This window comes from Squalius cephalus (assembly GCF_949319135.1).
Source record: "Squalius cephalus genome assembly, chromosome: 9".
In the NCBI taxonomy this organism is placed as follows: Eukaryota; Metazoa; Chordata; class Actinopteri; order Cypriniformes; family Leuciscidae; genus Squalius; species Squalius cephalus.
Window position 1 is genome coordinate 3,570,347 of NC_137130.1, and position 20,863 is coordinate 3,591,209.

Here is a 20,863-nt window from a genome sequence, read left to right on the forward strand (position 1 = left end):
TAACTATAAAGGATAAAGATATAAGTTCAACTATCATTCTAAATAAAAACGAATAGTACTAGAGTCCACACCACAACTATAATGGAAGCGATATCCTTGGAATCACTTTATCATTTTTCCCCAGCTGATTAACAATGAAAACATTGACAGCCAATCAGAATCCATCCTGCTATAACGAGCTTGAGCATTTGCAGCGGCAGACGACAAAACTGCATAACATGCTAAATAATAACAGAATGATATCGTGCATTGGTCTGGACGCTAATATAGTTATTGTTCTTTGTGTGAAAGGGCCTTAATTCTAAGGCTGTATTGCATGTGTTTTTTATAGTGAAGGCAATCCCAGAATGCACTGCGACAAGCTCAGTGAAAAATGATGTTTACATTTCATACGTAATTTGTAATTATTCATTTATTTTATGTGTATGTGTGTATATATGCATATGTGTATATATATATATTTCTTTATTATAATATACTCTACATATATTTTTATTTATATATATAATTAATTATAATTATATATAATCATTATTTATATATATAATATACATATATTTATTTAGTCATTTTAAATTAATAATTTATTAAATTACCAAAAATATTTGTAAATATAATTAAATCTAATTTAAATCTTAATATTTTACCCGATATTTCCTACTGTACTAGATTTCTATAGGCAAATGTCATGTTTACATATTTTAAAGTCTGAGCTGTGAAAAATATCCACTGTTGAAAACATAAGCAAACTTCAGCATGAGTGTATTAGTGAAGCGTCTGAGTGTGTGTGATGCTGTGTGTCATCGTCTGTTGTTGTGCTGTCAGTGACGGAGGCATCAGGCATCTGAATGAATCTTTATAGAGAGCTGTGAGTGTGTGAAAGAGAGGAAACTGTGTGTGTGTGTGTGTCTGACTGTGTGTGTGTGTGTGTGTGTGTGTGTGATTGTAAGCATGTGGTTCTATTGTGAGTTCAATAAGTCTGATAATAGCATTCTGTGATCCAGACCCACAGCACATTAATGTTGCATTCCCTCTTCTACTTCCACTTATCTTTCTTTCTTTCTTTCTTTCTTTCTTTCTTTCTTTCTTTCTTTCTTTGCATCTTCTTCGTTTTTCATTCTCTTCCACTTTCTTCTCTAGCTCTTCTTCCACTTCTTTGTCTGTCTTTCTTTTCCTCTTCTTCTTCTTCTTCTTCTTCTTCAACTTTTCATTTGTTCTCTCTTCTCTTCTCTTCTCTTCTCTTCTCTTCTCTTCTCTTCTCTTCTCTTCTCTTCTCTTCTCTTCTCTTCTCTTCTCTTCTCTTCTCTTCTCTTCTCTTCTCTTCTCTTCTCTTCTCTTCTCCTTTATTTCATTCTTGTTCTCTTCATGTTTCTCAATTTCATTCTCTCAAGGTCCTTGCACACTGAGTATGAAATTTTCGCACGTTTATAAATAAATATGACCAAAACTTTTGTCCGTCATATAAAAATTCGGAATGGGTTCGAATATCTGCCCTTTTTTGCATCCGTAGCAAGCATTTTGAGAGGCGTTTTGACAATTTAGAGCCACCGAATGACGATTTCGAACTTGAAAATTTCGGATTTAGTGTGCAAGGACCTTTACTCTTTTTCTTACTCTTTCTCTTCTCTGTCTCTCTTGTCCTCCTCCTCCTCCGTCCTATTCTCTTCTTCTGCATCTCCCTCTGCTGTTTTTCTTTATCTCCAGGGTTTCAGCCGCTCATTAAATCTCTGTCAGTCACCTTTGTGGATTTAACAAAGAGAATCTGCATGAATTATTCTCAGATTATCCGGCTGATGATGCACACACAACATAATTTTCGCACACATGTCCTGTACACGTTCGGTAGAGCCTGCGATCACAAACTAATGCATGAATTCAAGTAAATCTGCGCGCTCCACAGGTCAGTAATTTAACTCAAACAGATCCTGCAGAAAAGAGTCTTTGACTCCGGATCTTTTCCACAGGCACTTTACTGTATGTGTGACAAGCTGAGCCACAGAGTCTGAATACTAAAGGGCTGTTTCTGTCTGAATAGGGCTCATCCCTCTCAAGGTTACGTCCCTTTGTTCAGTGTGTGTGTGTGTGTGAGTGAGAGAGAGAGAGAGAGGAGGTGAAACAGGGGCTGGTGGGCTTTTATTCTTCAGGCTTTAACAATGACGACTCGCATTCCTGAGGCCAGATTTATTTCTCTCGCAACCTCACAGAAGCCAAAGATACACCCTCACATCTGACCTGAAGCTATTCACCTCAGAATACATCAGGAAAACACAATAGAGATGGGTTTTATATATAAAATATCCACTTTTTTTAATATACAAATATCCACTTTTCTTTCTATTATATTATATTACATAGAATTTATTTATTTTTTATTTTATTTATATAATATAATATAATAATGTAATATAATAGAAAGAAAAGTGGATATTTGTAGCTTTTTGTCTGTATTTATTAAATCAAGAGGTATGATTTTGCTCTAAAATGGCTTAAATTATCTATCTGTATGTATTTATCTGTTTAAGTATTTATTTTTAATTTTAAGTAAACAGTCATTGAAGTCGGGTAGACTTAAACTATTGAATGTGAAAAGTAAAATGCAGTAAAAATCAAGGAATCAATGAACGTTTTTCACTGTTTTCCACTGAACAAACACATGGAAGAATGATAATTGATGTTTTTTATTTAAATGCACCAATATTAGATTAAAGCTGTGTTTTGCTGGAGGTTTCACGATAAATAAAACCACAACCTCTCCCTTATACATTATATCTATTAAACATCAATCCTGGTCTAATCAGAGCCTTTATAAAATATAATCAGACTATTATAATTAGAAGCCTCAGTCTGTACTGGCTAGGAAAGTCTAGAGAGGTTGTAATCAGTTGTCCGCTCACCAGTATAATCAGTTAGGCTTGGTTTCATGGGTTTCAGTGCAGCTGAAGTTGTCGGTCTGGTGCGTGTGGTTTTGCTTTTGACCCAAAGAGCTCATTTAGGGTGGGTAAGTTTACATTACCGTCATTCAAACTGCTTTCCTCTCTACTTTTCTGTCTTTTCGCTTCAGTCTGTCTGCCCTTTAGTTCCTCGATCTGTGGTTGGCCTGCCATGATTCAGCTCGTCTCAGGCGCTTTACCAAACTTCGTGAGCTGCCTACGTAGCATTTTAAAGGGGTGGTATAATGCCCTTTTCACAAGATGTGAAATAAGTCTCTGATGTCCCCAGAGTGTGTATGTGAAGTTTTAGCTCAAAATACCCCACAAATATTTTTATATAGCATGTTAAAATTGTCACTTTTTGAGGGTGAGCAAAAACGCACCGTTTTGTGTCCGTCCCTTTAAATGCAAATGAGCTGCTGCTCCCGGCACAGGGGGCGGAGCTTCAACAGCTTGTGTCCTTTTACCTCACACAGACATGCACTGAAAATTTCTAAAACTTTTAGCTTTTTATGTTCAAACCGGAGTCAGACAATGATGGAGAGACTCAAGAAGAAGTGACAACATGAAGAAGCAACAGGACATTTCTGAATGGTTAGTTGACGAGTTTATGAAGCTTATGTGTAGTTATCTTCTAGCCATTGATTAGCATATTCTGTCATGATAATCTATAAATCGTGTTCCGGGGGCGGGGTTTATGTAAATTCTTAATATTTATTAAGAATATTAATTTATTAAATATCTTAAAATATTTGGTGCTGTAACTAGTAATAAAGCGGGAGAGGTGATCAGGTCACGTGCTACAGCATATTAAAGAGCACCAAAACAGTATTTATTGTTTGAATTTTGTAATAAAATTTGAAAGCTGAGACTTTGTTTTATATTAGAAGTAACAAAGCACAAAGCTTATTGCGATTTTACTAGGGCTGGTCCAAATACCATTTTTTGAGCTTCGAAGCTTCGGTAGTAATGAACATCGAATATTCGAAGCTTCGGAGAGAGGGGGCTGAACATATTCTTCTCTCTAATAAAGGCAGGAATCTCTATGTGTCTGTCCGTTTGCATTTTGATTATTTCGAGAACCATTCATCCAATCGACTTCACAAGGGAGTGCAGTGTGCATTTGGTGCAATATAGATAGACACGCGAGACGCGACACATTCAGAATGAATAAACTTTTAATAAACTACAGAACAGCGCAAGCGGGAAGTGGCGCGCCTCACACGGGCAGGGCTTATATGCTCCGAGAACTGACACTGCACTAGTGATATAAAACACACACAGGTCTGTTAAATTAAGCAATACTTTTAAGGTAGTCTAATATTTTTCTGACTAACAAATTACTGACACAGTAAAGGGTAGATTTAAATAAAGAAAAACTAAATTTAAATAAAGAAAAACGAAATTTAAATAAAGAAAAAATGAAATATAAATAAAGAAAAACGAAATTTAAATAAAGAAAAACGAAATTAAGTTAAATTAAAAACGAGATTAATTTGGATTGATAATAATGGGTAAAAAGGCTAATACATTTTGTTTCTATTATTCTATTTTCCACAATGTCAAAGCAACGCAGCTTAACCCAAAACACAAGCTCAGGCATGCACTTCGGTCCATACAAACTCCGCTGTTCTGCGCTCTAGCCAGAGAACACTCCCATTGCTGGAACACGTCGATTCTATTTCTAGCACGCACACGTTTTCCGCGTGGCTCGAGCCGCGCCTGAGACGCGTGTCTCTCGCAGGCAGTGAGCAAACTCCAACCTGTTAACATGGGAGCCGAAATAAAAACGGACACCATTCAGCTGAGACGCTTACGCCACGCAGCCAGTGTGTCGCCGGCCTTATTCAAGCGCGAATGAGAACCGTTTCGCGGGGGATCCCAGGTGTGCAAAAAAACAAACAAAAAAAACGAATATTCGAATGTCAAATTTTCAAATCGAATAGCAACCCACCGAACGAATATTCGAATATTCGGGTCCAGCCCTAGATTTTACTCATTACTCATCAAATGAAAACAGCATAGACTGAAAGATCGATTTTTGGGATTTAAGAATCTTGCAATTGTTGTTATTATTGTTAGCTAAATCTATTAAAAGATTGTCGGTACTTGAAATAAAGCAGAAATAAAATAAAAGATAAATATTAGATGGAAAAACATAAACTTAAACCTAAAACAAAAGGTTAGAGTTAGGGTTAGGATAGGGTTAAGATAGGATAGCATATTTTTAAGTATACTAAAATGAAAAATAAAATAAAAATAAAAACAACAGTGTGGGTCATACAGCGAGTCATTTCAGGATGCGATGCATGGCAACCAAAAATGGAATTTTCTCATTCAACCAATGATGTGAGAGGATATATGCATATATTAGCTCAATGTCCAATGTTTAGGTACTAGGTAAAAAAGTTTAGTTTCTTAGAAGGTAAAACACAAGTAGACCGTTCACTAGATTTCGTAACAAAGCTTCTCGGTTGCTTTATACTCCTCTGTTTGCTCTTTTTCTTGTGGCGTCCCTTTGTTTTCCAATCCGTGGTTTTAGGAAATGACAGAGCAATCCAGATATCCGTCTAGCCTGTGACATGAAGAGTACATCCTTCTGTCTGAAATATGCAATCTCAGTGTTGTGGTCTGTTGCTCGAGAGAATGACTCAAGAGTTGCACAAAAGATCTCTGTCCTCGACTTGACTTCGGCATTGTTTTGTGTCTCAATGAAAGAGGCTTGAAATCACTTTTCTCTGTTTTTCCAGCTATCACTTAAAGCACTTTGAAGCTTTCAGAGAACGAGTGTTTTTGACAAGTGTTTTCTGATCAATACAGCAGTGCAATCATGCTAAAATACAAGTGTTCACCTGTTTCTCATAACTCCTATTTCACTTCTCTCTGACTAAAACTAGCAACATTGTATGCATCATCTCATCATTGTTGTCTCAAGGAAGGAAATAGTTGTATAATTTATAGTTAGTTTTGCAAATGATTCATGACAGAAGTCTCTCTGTGCCAAGCCTCCAAACATGAAAGATTTACATCTGTTTGGGTAAGATGGTGTGAATTATAAAACAGTACTCTCACGTTGGTTAAACTTCACTAGGTTCATTATCTTAGGCCCTGTTTAAAGCTGGTATTAAGGTGCGTTTTGTCCAATCGGGTCACAAGTGGACGACGCTAAATACAGGTGTAAACGGGGTCTAAAACGTTTTGAGCTTGTCCACTTTCGACCACTCGAAACAGCCACAAAAGACTCTCCTCCTACTGACTTAATGCGTGAACATTATGGGAAGAGCGCTAGCCAGACGGGATTTAAGCTTTTTCAGCTTGGTTTGATTACAAAAAATGTACCATCACAATGTTCTCTAATTTTCGCGCTTGAATAAGGATTGATTTCTAACACACACTGATCTGATTTCTAACACACACTCATGGCGTTCGTGAGCTTGCGGCTGTCAGAGCAGAAACTAAAGCTGATGCTCTCTCCGTGTGTTTTTCCGTCGTCTCCGGTCTGTTTCATATGTAAATTGCATGAGTTTATTTCATCCTTTTGATCGAAAGATTGAAGAAATCAGGACAGAAGTGGTTGAAAGTGGACAAAAGAGACTGATTTAAACAACAGGTGTAAACGGGTATGTCTCTCCCTTGTTTATGGCTGCAAGTAAAATATGCAGAACTGTATATTTCACTTTTTTTTTTTTTTTTGTGCATGATGAATAATTGGTACTTATTACTTTTGAATGGACAGAAATTGGACACATTTTCTTATTTGCACAGATATATAGATATTTTTTTTTAATCTTTTCTTGCAATTTTTACATTTTGTTTTTCATTCATCCGATTGGGGACCAACACTCAAGTTGAGAGAAACTGAAATAGTGAATGCAATCCTACTTCATCCTGTCTCTGACCAGACGCTCGTGACCCCAGTGTGTGTTGAGAGAGAGCGGAGGTGTGACTAGGCCACGCTGACTTCCTGTTTTCTGCCGTTCCTCATCGTTTATTCGCCTTTTCAAACACTAGATATCTTTGTTTTGCTCTCAGTGGGAGAGAGTGAGTGGGAGTAGAGATGAATTGAGACTTTCGTCAGAATAACGCACTATCATTGTGTTTCTACAATAAATAGTATGTGTGCTTGCATTGAATGCAGTGCAATGTCCGAATGACCTTGTACATTTGTCAAAATGCGCAATATGCAAAAGAGCACACTGTGTGGGAAACTGTATTCAGCTTCATCTTCCATCTACAGCGTGAAGTAATGACACATGCGATTTTTAAAAATCACTATTTTATTCGATCTTATGAGATATATTTACCCCATTTATATAAACAGGTGAAACTCAAAAAATTTAAATATCGTGCAAAAGTTCATTTATTTCAGTAATTCAACTTAGAAGGTGAAACTAATATATTATATAGACTCATTACATACAAAGTGAGATATTTCAAGCCTTTATTTGTTATAATTTGTTATAATGTTATAATTAAGATACAGCTGAGATTTTGAATTTGTTGTTTTCATAAGCTGTAAGCCATAATCATCAAAATTATAACAAATAAAGGCTTGAAATATCTCACTTTGCTTGTAATGAGTCTATATAATATACAAGTTTCATATTAAATCAGTATATTAGATATTCAAATTTTTCAAGTTTCACCTGTATATAATAATAACACTTTATTGTCATAATAATGCAATACTTAATACACAATATTGTTTGTAGAGGCATTAAAAACATGTTTCTTTTTTGTATTCTTTATTAAACTTTCCATTAACAGCAATACGATATGTTGAAACAAGACTTTGCCCTCATTCCTGAATGTTATAAGTACAAGCCATACATGTTGTACTGAATACGTAAATAAAGACATGTAAACGTATGAATACATAAACGTGAAAAATAAATAGAATTAACTGACTAAATAAAATTAACTTGACAAGAATGCATACAAATGATACATACGTATACATGTCATATACCTAAATATAGACACATGCATAAAAATAAACTATATGTACATATATTATTATACATATGTGCAATACTTATATCTTATGATATTTTCACTCAAAATTGCATCAATTTTTTTACAGCATAATGTCAGTGTTTGAAATGTTATTTTGCGTAATCCATTTTTTAAATGGCGTGTAAAAAAAGTATTTCTTATTGTATTATTTTAAAGGTAGGCAGTGTACATTAAACATTAAGTAATGTAGTGTTATATTGTGAGAATAGCAAAAAGATGAGTTTTCCCAAAAGCATTTAGTGGCGTAAAACAATCACAGCTCATCAGGTTTAACGACAGCTCTTCTCCAAACATTAAAAGCAAGAAAATAATAATAATAAACATTAAGGTGGAGAAAAGACGCAGGGTTTAATCTGTGCTGTGAATACCGTGTAATGAAAATACATTTGAGACGTGTTATTCTGTATTATTATTGAGCTCTGCTAATTAGTTTTGGTTCCCTTGATGGTGTTCGGGGATTACAGTGAAAACCGTTTGTGGATTCTGACACATTTCAGTGGCGATTCAGTGTTTTTATGAAGATGACTGAATCAGTGTCCTCCTGTGTCATTACTGGATGAGTGTCAGTCAACGTCAAACGTGCCCGTCGGTTTCACCGAAGCTGGTTTCATCAAAAGTTTCAGATATGTTTCAGCTCCTTGAAGAGAGACACTCTTTGATGATGAGAAATATTTAGAATATATTTGCAATGATTTTGCTGTCAATTTATTCATTTTTGTGTTCAAGAGGACCTGACTTGAAACATGTTTTCTTTGTGTGTGATCAGGAGAGCCGTACCCGCTCAGTGCCCAGCGGAGGTTTCCCGGCGGTGTTCATCCGTACTCGCCCACAGACGAAGGCCTCAAGCTCAGCCTGGCTAAAGGAGTGTCCATGTCTCTGCCCTCGTCCCCTCTCCTGCCCCGACACAACTACGTCATGGCAGCTCGCCCCTGCAAGAAGTCTCCAGGTGGGATGTTTATTAAAACTATCAGTTTAGATTCTCCTGATGAATTGTTTCTTTTTCTCTTCTCCTCTCACTCTTTGATACTTTTGGGAGAGTAACCCCTGATATGACGTTAACAGTATATGAACAACATAATTGTATGTGATACCCCTAGTGACCTGTTTGTTCTGGTCTTTTGAATGTGTTCTATTAAAAACATAAATAAAACAATTAAAAAAAATAATATATATATGTATATATATATTTTTTTTTTTTACAATTTTAGAAGCATCAAAATGTCTTTTGTCTGAGTTGCACTGTTTGGGTTTGCTAGCAGTGCAGGAATTACACATTTGATTGGTGAATTTCTAACAAGAACACATCCAGGTCACCCGAAAATGAAAAGAAAGAAATTAAGAAATTATGTTTTTTCATAAAGAGTACGAAGCAAATTTTCGGACTATTTAATTTTTTGTTGGTAACGCTTCATTTATAATTAGCCTTTTGGCTGATTCTGGCACACTATACATTTATTTATGTATTATTAGTGTGCATTGTCCCTGTTAAATAAACCTGAAATAAAATAAATAAATGCATTATAAAGGTATTCATAATGTACATTGTAATGTATTATATATTTCACAAATAATTATAACCAAAGTTGAAAATGCATTGTATTTGCAGAGTCCTTGTTGCATCTGAAATTGGTTGTTGTCATGTGTTTTAATGCACTATATTTTCTGTGTAACAATTAATAGATAAGTATTATAATGTATTATAACTGTGGTTATACTTATTCATTAAAAGGTGCATTACAAGGCATAATTAATGCATTGAAAATATGTTCATAATGCATTATATAAAGGCTTCATGTAGTGTTACCAATTGTTTTCTTGCCGTATGGAATTACAAATTCCCATTAATGCATCTGGATGTTTTACTGTTAACCAATATTCTAGTAATTTTGGATAGTCATTTTCTGCATCAATTAAAGCAGTACCATAAATAAGTGTATTTAAACATATATTTATGTTTTAACATATTTAATACATTTTAATGGTTTTTTTTTTGGTGTCACAGTAATTTTGACATAAAATTATGATCAGAATTGGTGGGAAAAGATACTTTTTAAGTTCATATATTTGACTTTTTATTGGAGACTTTTAGTTTTTAGATTGTTAATCCAGTTGTTAACTCTATTAATGTGTGCTTTTGTGTATTTGTTTAGCTCTGATTGTCTTTATTTTTATGAATGTGAGGTAGAAGGTCATATTAAGCATCTGTTAGTTCATATGCATCTTGATTGAGTTGGTATGTCAGTTCATTCAAACACTAGTGTGTGTGTTTGTGTGTATGTAAACAGTCTGAGGTGTTTTCCACGCCATCTCTGTGTGAAGGACAAGGTCATGAGCAGCTGAGATCTTCAAAAGGATCAAACTTTGCTGGTTGTTTTTGGAGGATTTAGCACAAAGGATTGAAATCTTTCAGGGGTCACTTTGGCATCTCGCTCACATCTGGCCCTCGTGTGTGTGTGTGTGTGTGTATCCGCACCTCTCTTTGAAAAGGGGATTGATCCTTTGAAGGCACCGGAAGCAGGCGACATGCTCGATTTGCCCTTTGCACATTTCATTAGTCTGACAATTAAAGAAAGATAAATGTCCAAATGAGATTCCCCTGAGAAATCCTCAGACATCACGTGAGATTGAGCTTTTGTTTTTACATCCACAGATCTTGAAAATGTTGGTTGGGACAGTGTATGCAGTTTTAAATTAACTATAGGAATAATCATATTTAATCTTTTTCATTTACACTATATTGTTTTGTTTTTTTTCAAAGAAATTAATATTTTTATTTCGAAAGGATGCATTAAATTGATCAATAGTTCCTCTAAAGACATTTATAATGTTATGAAAGATTTCTATTTCAAATAAATGCTGTTCTTTTGATCTTTCTATACATCATAGAATCTTGAACAAAAAAGATTCAATGGGGTGCTTCAACGAACGTTAAAGACGTGCTTTTTTCAAATAAAATTTCAACAGTAGTAATTATTAGGTCCATAGACAACTAAAAAACAAATATTCAGCAAACAATAAATAAGTTGCAATATGGAATTAATTGTGCAGGGCTTTCACTGTGAGGTTGAGTTACCAGCTGATGAGCATAAATCCTCTTTGTGTGCGTGTGTGTGTGTGAGAGAGACAGAGAATGCACACTGTACTTACATCTACTGTGTTTACGGGAATACTCGACTTGGCATTTTGATATATTTCTGTGTTTATTTGGCCGTTTAGGCGCGCAACTGAAGACAAAGGCTACTATGCTTGTCCGTGTTGCGTTCGGAGCGCGCACACAGCATCTTGCCAGTAGAATTCAATTCTCTTTTGCGACTTATCGTGCTTTTAATATTTCTTTTCAATATAAAGCACATCCTGCTTTTTTCTTTTTCATTCATTAATGTTTTGTTATGAATAACTTTAAGCAAAATCGTCAACTGAAATCTGCGTGGATTATCAAAAATACGACACATTTATAGGACATAAAGGGTCTCTGCAGCAAAAGTGAAAGTACCAGCGGCCAGCGGGTGAAATGTTTCGAAATGTCTCTTTGCACAGCATATAAAAGGATATATTAAAGTTTATATAGCCTACTTTTCCATTTTCGCTGCTGTTCTAAAATGGTTTTCGCCATTACCTTAAACAAGCTGCTCTGCTTGAATCCCAGTACAGGAGCTGTAGGTTACAACTTACCACAGAAACGTAAGTGGTTAGTTGATTGCTGTGGTGAGTCGTGACACTCACGAACAGCACTGAACACGCACTTTTGCCGGTACAACTTGAATATTATTATTATCATAAACTTTTCATTAACTTCGGTAGGCTGTACAACAAGGGAATTGTAATTGGCTGCTTTTTCTACAGAGAGCCGATCTCTGTTGATGTGCCTTAATTTTTTTATCGATCGTTTGTTGGTAAAGGGTGAGAGACCTTGCGAGCCACATGGTTTTTGCCAAAGAGCCAGGTGTGGCTCGCAAGCCATAGGTTCCTAACCACTTTACACTAATCAATAGATTAAATTACGTGACCATTTCACGAACTGCCGTGAGACTGGGCTGGTCTGACAGGGTGGGGGGCGTGGCATTACGATGGTGGCTCTCCATCGTGATGTCGGTCAACCATGGCACCACCATAATTTTAATGCATTAAAAATATCAATTAATTTAAACGAATCAAATTCATTTTTGTCATTTTGTGTTTAACCCATAATATTCCTTCATCACACATTAGTAGTGCATGACTAATATGTCCTATTATAACATAAATGTTTATATCATGCAAATGTTTACCAGTTCAAGTAGAGGATTTTCTGGGAAAACTCACGGATAAGAATTTGGAAATAACCAAAATTAGGTTCATATGAACTTTAAACTCAGACACTCTTGTTTAGATTGTGAAAGTAATAACATGGATAATGTGAGATATTATTGTCTTAAACCCTGGATGACAATGACCAAATGAACCTTATTCGGCTGTGCCGAAGGGAATCTTTGGCATTAGTTGTTGTTATTACGAGCATCAAAGGCCGGCTGATGAGTTTCATGTGGACAGAGGACGAGGGTTTGTGTGTGGTAAATAAGACATGCATTTATTTCATACAGAACAGGTCGTTAGAAGTTAAAGGATTAGTTCACTTCAAAATTAAAAATCTGTCATTTACTCACCCTCAAGTTGTTTCAAACCGGTATGAATTTCTCTCTTCTTCTGAACACGAAAGAAGATATTTTGAATGAACCCCATTGACTTCCACAGTATTTTTTTTCCGTATTATGGATGTCAATGCGTCAATGGGGTTCATCAACTGGTTTGGTTACTGACATTCTTCAAAATATCTTCCTTAATTTTCATTTTGAAGTCAACTATTCCTTTTAAAGGAGTTATATGATGCTATTTTAAACGTTCATTATTTTGATTATTGGGTGTAATCAGGGATGTAGTGGAGGCTAAACGCACGTAAACGCCGTTTACGCACCTCCCAAAATTCGGAAATAGCGTTTACCCACCTCCAAAGTGCGTTTATCCACCTCTAAATCGCGTTTATCCACCTCTAAATTTCACATTATTTGAGCAGACTTTGTTTTTCCAGTGCGTGATCGCCGATCGGTGCATGATTCGAGCATTTGGGCCGTTAACGACAGAGCAGAACCCGCAGCGCAAACACGGAGCGGAATATTGAGCAGAGAGCGCAGCGAACCGACACACACACACACACACACACACACACACACACACACACACACGGAACAAAGAGAACGGCGCGTACACGTAGCAGAAAACACGCGCTTGTGAAGTTACTAAACAAGCTGCGCGAGAATGAAACTTGATCGCAGCCGCAACAGGAAATCATTCAAACGAGGCAAAAAGGTGATTTTTTTTATTCATTACAGGCAGCTGGTTTAATGTAGGGAGCATGTCAAAACCCAACTGTACAAGAGATTCAGAGGAAATCAAGCCTGCATCAGGTTAAAGACTTTTCCCTCTATAGGGAAACACTGATCCACATTTTTCTGATTGACCAAACAACTAATCAATTAATCGAGGAAATATTCAACAGATTAATCGACTATGAAAATAATCCCTAATCATTATGTAGCCTACAAGTGCATTGCATTGGAAGCCATATAAGCCTCCCTCTCGATCACTCTTAAATATTTTTTGTTCTCTCTGTTTTGTCATTTTGTAAACTTTATAGATTTCAACCATATTATTCTGTCTTGAGTCTCTTTAACAATAACTTAGATTAATGTATGAATTGAATAGTGATTGTGTGACTTGATTTGAGGGAACAATCAGTGATACCCTTGGTAGTAGGCTACCATCAAATAGCCTATAGCGATATTATCAGGATACACATACACCGGTAGGCTGTGGCCCACCTTACCGGGTGACCACGTTGTGGTCCACCAGAATTTATAGTTTACTAGGGTGACCAACCGTCCAGCTTTCCCAGGACATGTCCTGTTTTCACGTCCTGTCCTGGCCGTCCTGGCTGTTTTTTATAAAGTGATGAAAATGTCCTGGTTTTCATTATTTTATCATTGGGCCATTAAGCGTGTACTTTAAATACACGCTTGCCTTTGCACACAAAACATATGAAACCGACTTCGGCTTCGCACCGTCTCGTTATAATCAGCGCGTTCCTCAATCCGCAGCGGCAAGCAGAGAGCACGTCAGAATACAGAGGCCTGTGTGTCATCTCAGCCTCATTGGTCTGTCACACTGCTCGTCAATGTCAGAATATTTGAAATGACCAATCAAATCAAAGTAGGCGGACTTTACGTTCACAGACACATACTTTTAGCAGCGTAAAAAAAAAAAAAGCCCAAATTCACAGATGATTTACAGAGAAAATTCCCGTGTTTTCGTTCAGGTCGGGATCCGTGTAAAGCAGAATGCATGAACTGCAAAGCTGAAACGTACCTGTCAATGTCAAATAAAGGTGCTAGCAACCTAGAAGCCCACATAACGCAAACATTGAATGGAAAGGATCTATGACTTTATGTATTAAAGTACAATAACATAGTTGCAAGATTGTGAATGCATTTCAAGTATTTTTTGATGTTTTCACCCCGACCACGCCCCCACCCCTTAACCACGCCCCAAACCACGCCCCCGTCCTGTTTTCTGAAAACTAAAATATGGTCACCCTATAGTTTACCCACCTCTTTTTTTACCACTACACCTCTGGGTGTAATAGAACAGGTTAACATGCTTTAATGTTAAAAAAAAATGCATCGTTTTTTCCACATACACTCTCAGAAAAAAAGGTATAAAAGCTGTCACTGTAGCGGGACTTTTTCAAAAGGTACACCTGTGTACCTAAAGAGTGCATATTAGTTCCAAAAGTGTACATATTAGTACCAAAAGTGTACATATTAGTTCCAAAAGTGTACATATTAGTACCTAAATGGTACATATTAGAACCCTTTTGAAGGGTACTGTCCCAGTGACAGCTTTTGTACCTTTTTTTCTGTCTAAAAAGCACTGATTTCCACCTTTTGAAAGGCGTTCTGATTGGCCAGCAGACCCAGTGCGTTGTGATCACCTCAAGCGTGTGTGGGGAAATGTGACGCCCCGTTCCATAATCGTGAGTTTCAGCTTCGAAAGCGCTTGTAAACACACAGTTAATAATGTCGTCGGTTTTACCGTATCAGAACCATGTTTTCGCATCTAAACACACAGTGTCTCCGTGACATGACGACAACAAAATTAACTGAAACCTTGTCGTCTTATGCTTATATTTCACACTGTGACGTGGACGTTTGAGGAAGTGAAATCTGGACTTGGATCGAGGTGTTTTAGGCAGGTCTGGATCAGTGTTCTCTGTTGGATAGAATAAGGGCCCTTTCACACCTACCTTGTTTGGTCCGGATTTTCGGACTTTTCAGTTTGATCCGAATCAGAATTACAGGTGTGAAACCTCTCCCTGACCACGGTCCGGACCAAACAGACGAAATTTGGTCCGACGAAAAGCGGTAGTCTCGGTCCGGATCAAACTGAACAAAGGTTTGGCTCGTTTCTAGTGTGAAAGCATTTTCTGTATGGTTCAGACTTTCAGACCATTTACAGTAAGTTCCGGTGGTTCCCGCATAGCCTAAACAACTAAAGAAGAATATTTATATGCAGATCTGTCAGTTCTGCCCACAGCGTTTCTTCCAGCTGATACACACACACACACACACACACACACACACACACACACACACACACACACACACACACACACACACACACACACACACACACACACACACACGTTCACATGACCGAGGACGTTCATTTGGTGAATTTGAACGAGCCTCGAGTATAGATGGTGCTGCAGGGAGTAATGCCATAATAATAAAAGTATAGTGGCAACGATATGCGTCTGTTCATTCATTCTCGTCAAAGTTACTCGCTGACTTGACAACACGTTGACGTCAGACGCATGTCCGTTTACAAACCAATCAATGTCAAGATGCAGCCCACAGAGATGATGATGACAGGACGCAAGTACGTCATGTAAAGTTCTTATGTGCACTCGCATAATTGCAATGTGAAACCAAACCAAAACTAACCGAATGTGGCCCTAAATCCCTTTGTGGGAAACTATGAGCTTTGCTACTTTGCAGATCTTATACATGCACAAACATGTACATTACACCCTAAAGGAAACATTAAGAAGCATCATATGACCCCTTTAACTCTTCTTTTACTATAGGGTAAACTATTCATTTTTAAGCTGCCACATATAGTGTGAAAAGCCGGAGGGAGTCTGTGTGTTTATGAGAGAGGATGTTCAGATCTTCACGAGGACGTGTTGAACAGCAGGACGAGGGGCAGAAATCACACACACACACACACACACACACACACACACACACACACACACACACACACACACACACACACACACACACACACACACACACACACACACACACACACACACACGGTTTCTACCAGAGCTGCTGGAGTCATGAGTCAGTCTCTCACGCTTGATTTGTCTGTACAGATACGATGTCAGATGTGCAGAGACTCAGGCTGAGTTACACTGCATGTTTTAAGTACGCTAGCAGTAAAAGTAAATGAGACATTGCATGTTTACCAAATTACCACTTTTGATGCAATCTGCCACAAACCATCACTTAAAACCAAGCAAAGTTTGATTGGTGGATTAACATGTCAGCTGTGCGGCCTCAGTAGTATAGATGGATCTCGGCCATGATAATATTCAATTCAATTCACATTTATTTGTATAGCGCTTTTCACAATACACCTCGTTTCAAAGCAGCTTTACAGAAAATTCATCAATTCAGAAGTCCACATTACAATTTTAGAGTGATCTCTTATCAGAGGTAACTGTCTGTACATATAGTTAGCTAAAAATCTATTAATGTAATAATTTAAGGCAGAAACAATGAGCTCATTGAAGTAATGAATACTTATTTGTTAACAAATGATTATGACAAAACATTTTCACAATCCAACACTCAACCTCCATGATGTGAGTTCAGCCAAACTCAGACCGTATAAACGCCTTCTAACAGATCCTGAATTCAGCGTCATTACCTCGGTCCTGGAGCTCATTTCCTCACAGCTGAAGTAATAACGTTGAACTGTGGCGGCTCCCTTTTAAGCTAAACCGCTACTTCCCCAAACAGGCGAGTTATTGATCCTATTAAAGCCATATCACATGAGGCCGGCACACATTATGTGCTGCTTTCATCAGGAGTTTCACCTCGTCCTCCCGTCGCCTGCTTACTGACCTCTGCTGGAGAGTTTGGGTTATTCACTCAAAACCTCTGAAGGTCTAATCTAATGTCAAGAATACTTTTTCTTCCTGGTGCAGTCCCTGTTGAATTCGTTTGAGCAGAATTATGTCTTTTCAGTGATATAGTGAGTTAGAGATGGATAGGTTTAGCAGATGTTGAGAAGGTTTTCAGTGGAAATGGAGATGGAGTATCTCTTAGGAAGTCTGGTTGCGTGAGGATCTGTGAAAGACGTTTAGTGCCTCAAGATACACTTTCCTGTTACAGCTTATATTAATATAGCATGTTCGACTGTTACCACAGATCTGTGTTCAAGATTTGTGTTTGCGTTTGCGTGTATTTGATAGGGCTGTAACGATATGAAACCGAAATGTCACGGTGTGAGAAGTTATCCTTCCCATCCAGATCCAATACTAACACATCTTTAAATTAGCCAGTTAACATTATAAAATACGTAGACCTACACCACAAAGCTAGTTGAGGATAAATTCTTTAAAATTGGGCAATTCCAGTGTTATGGACGTGACATTTGCAGTCAAAACTTGAAATATAAATTCTCAGAAAATGCGTTTAATACTAATATATTGAAATGTCTGTTTATATATCCATACTCCCTTAACCCCTTGCTCATCACCCCCAATTTTGGCAAGTGCTGCATAGAAAGTCCAGACATTAGAAAAATATCAGTCTACACATGCGTTTTATATTTAATATGAGGGAAATACACATGCGTTACAGACGTGACACAAAAAATCTTTAACTTTTAGGTGGCAAAATATTTTTTTGTAATTCTGTGAATTACACTGCACAAACCAAAAGTAATATTACCCACCGGATGAAGAAGGGTTGGCTCTCCACAGAACACAACATATTCATTTTATTTGTGATTATTTTATTTATGATTAAAAACCAATGTTACGGACGTGTCAGTTCTCCGTTACGGACGTGAGCGCTCTGAAAGCGGCACTAAAAGACTGCTTTAAAACTTTCACAGAGACCTCAAAGAGAAAGCACAAAGCCTTTCATTAAAGTGAATTTCGTTTTGTATTAATTGTACCTTCATCTTTGCAGCCGACAATGACACAGAGTATAAATGTCTTTTATTTATCACACATATTTAAAACATCCTTGTTAGTCTTTTGTAGAAGTAACATATGACGTCACCTACAGGAAGTGACATCATTTTGGAGGTAAAACAGCAGCACAAAGCAAATATTAGCAATAGATTTAATGGTGTTTTTTGGTGGTTTGTGTCACTCTAAAACATTCATCCAGTTTGCGCAATTCACACAAATCAGTTTAATAATATCAACATAAGCGGGTTAAAATATGAGAATAATCATGTTTAAATGTCTGAGTTTGATCCGAACATTTGTCTTTTATAGAAATACTGCCTTAAAATGCAGCACAAGCAGATTTCAGAGTTCAGAAAGTTCTGCAGAACCAGAGTGATCCGGCTGATACCATGGAGCTCACATTGGCATCAGTGGCGTTGGTGTGGCGTTGACCAGCCAACGCAATAAAACCGTTCTGGATGACAACCTCCTCTGTTCAATACTGCACTTCACAAAAGCGCACTTCCATCTGTGGACGTCACTTCAGTCTGAATACTGGATTCACAGACTGATGATATTTCAGAGTGAAGAGGAGGATTGTCACGTCGCTCTCTTTCTTCCCGTGCCTTTTGTTGTCTGTACAGAAGAGCTTGTGTCTTGGGAGAACGACTTAAATGTGAACGTGTCATGAGGTCTTTGACTTCTCTCCATGACTTTTAAAGTCTATGCGGATCTACCCACATGAGGGGAGCACAAAAGATGAGTTCCAGAAATAAAAATCCTTTTCATTTTGTCCACGGAGAAATTTAATATTTTAAATTACTTGTACTGTATATAAAATTTACATTTACATTTATGCATTTGACAGACGCTTTTATCCAAAGCGACTTACATTGCATTTCAAGGTACACATTTACTTTCTTATCAATTCTTGCTTTCCCTGGGAATCGAACCCATGACCTTGGCGTTGCAAGCTATTTGAGCTATTTGAGCTATAGGAAACGGTCTAAAAAAATATATAATTTTTTTTATATATTTGTATAGTTTTTTCCACTTCATCCAATATATTTTCTTTCATCTGCATTATAGGAAGTAAAAATCCCTTTTATTTTCTCAATTTCTCCATAGACATATTATTATCGATATAAAATATCATATATAATTATATTATATATGACATTTTATATCGATAATTTAATCGATAAAGACCATTTTACGTTAAAAGGCTAGAGTTACACCTTCATAACTAAGTTTGCGTGTGCTTTCGGATCCTTTTGTTTTGTGCAAATGTAAGTTATAATATTTTGTTTATTGTGTATATATATATATATATATATATATATATATATATATACACACATATATATATATATATATATATATATATATATATATATTAGGGGTGTAACGATACACAAAACTGACGGTTCGGTACGTCCCACGGTTTTGACGTCTCGGTTCGGTTCGGTTCATTTAGGTGGGGTGGAGCCTGGAGGGTTTAGAAAGCTAAAATTGCTTCTTTTTTTTTTTTTAAACAGTGCTTTAATTAACAAATTGTGTCCTTGTCTTTAAATTAATTTTAAGTAACAAGTAAATGTTTCGCAAGGATAAAAAAAAATTATCTGCTAATGCTGTAAACTATATAGGAGCCCTTACTTGCACATTACTATAACATTAAAGCTTAACAACAGAGCCTAGACTTTTAGCCTAAATTCAGTTGCTATTTATTTTTAGATATAATAATAATCAACACTCAAGTAACAAATTGTATGAAAACATGTAAACTGCACATAAGGCAGTTTTTACATTAACATATGTTTTTACTCTAATTTATTATTGAAATAATCATTTACACAGTTGCTGTCATTTTCATGACAGATATTTTAAACATACATTAAATAATCAAGATGTCATTAACAGGTTAAGTAAAATATAATATATAGGCTAATATAGTGCATTTATTTAGTGAAAGTTCATTTCCTTAGCAAACCAACAAGCTGTGGACACTGACTTGCCTGAGGTAAATAAAGCTATGTGAAAAACTAAGTGTTTCATTGACGTATTTCCGCTGTTGAAACACTGACTGAGCGATTACACGAGTTATGATGCCTTTCAGTAAGTATACTGTATCTTTCAACGTACCTTCAGGTGTCCATTCATGTTTATTCTGTAACTGAGGAAGAGATGCTCGCGTTTACTCGCGCTCCGCGCTGCCGCTTTAAATGAGGAGCTAGTATGGTGATCTGTCACACCACATCAAAGAGCGCCAAAACGACATTTAATGTTTGAATTTCGTGATCAAATAGACAGAATTTGAAAGATTACACCTTGCTTATTATCGAAAGTAACAAAACACTGAGCTTATTGCGATTAAATGTGGTTAATGGTGGTTAGGCAACAACGCTGTATTCGTTGTGTACACATAAGACATGAGGTCCAATGAGCCGGGACAGCAGGGGCGGGGCGGGGCGGGGCGGGGCGGGGCGGGCGTGTTCGGTACGCCATGAGAGTATTGCGATTCGTATCGTGGGTGGTGTATCGCGGTTTTTCGGTTCGGTTCGAATATCGTTACACGCCTAATATATATATATATATATATATATATATATACATATACATATCTGATTTATCT

The 20,863-nt window shown here is 36.8% G+C and overlaps 1 protein-coding gene across 2 annotated transcripts in view; it reads left to right on the forward strand.

Moving 5' to 3' along the window:
• Positions 1-20,863, forward strand: part of tanc1b (tetratricopeptide repeat, ankyrin repeat and coiled-coil containing 1b) — a 184,378-nt gene that overhangs the window by 44,759 nt on the left and 118,756 nt on the right. For both annotated transcript variants that reach the window (XM_079881933.1, XM_079881934.1), the window contains exon 3: positions 8,713-8,892. In XM_079881933.1, the coding sequence (XP_079738059.1) occupies positions 8,713-8,892 (180 nt within the window). The remainder of the gene's footprint in view (positions 1-8,712; positions 8,893-20,863) is intronic.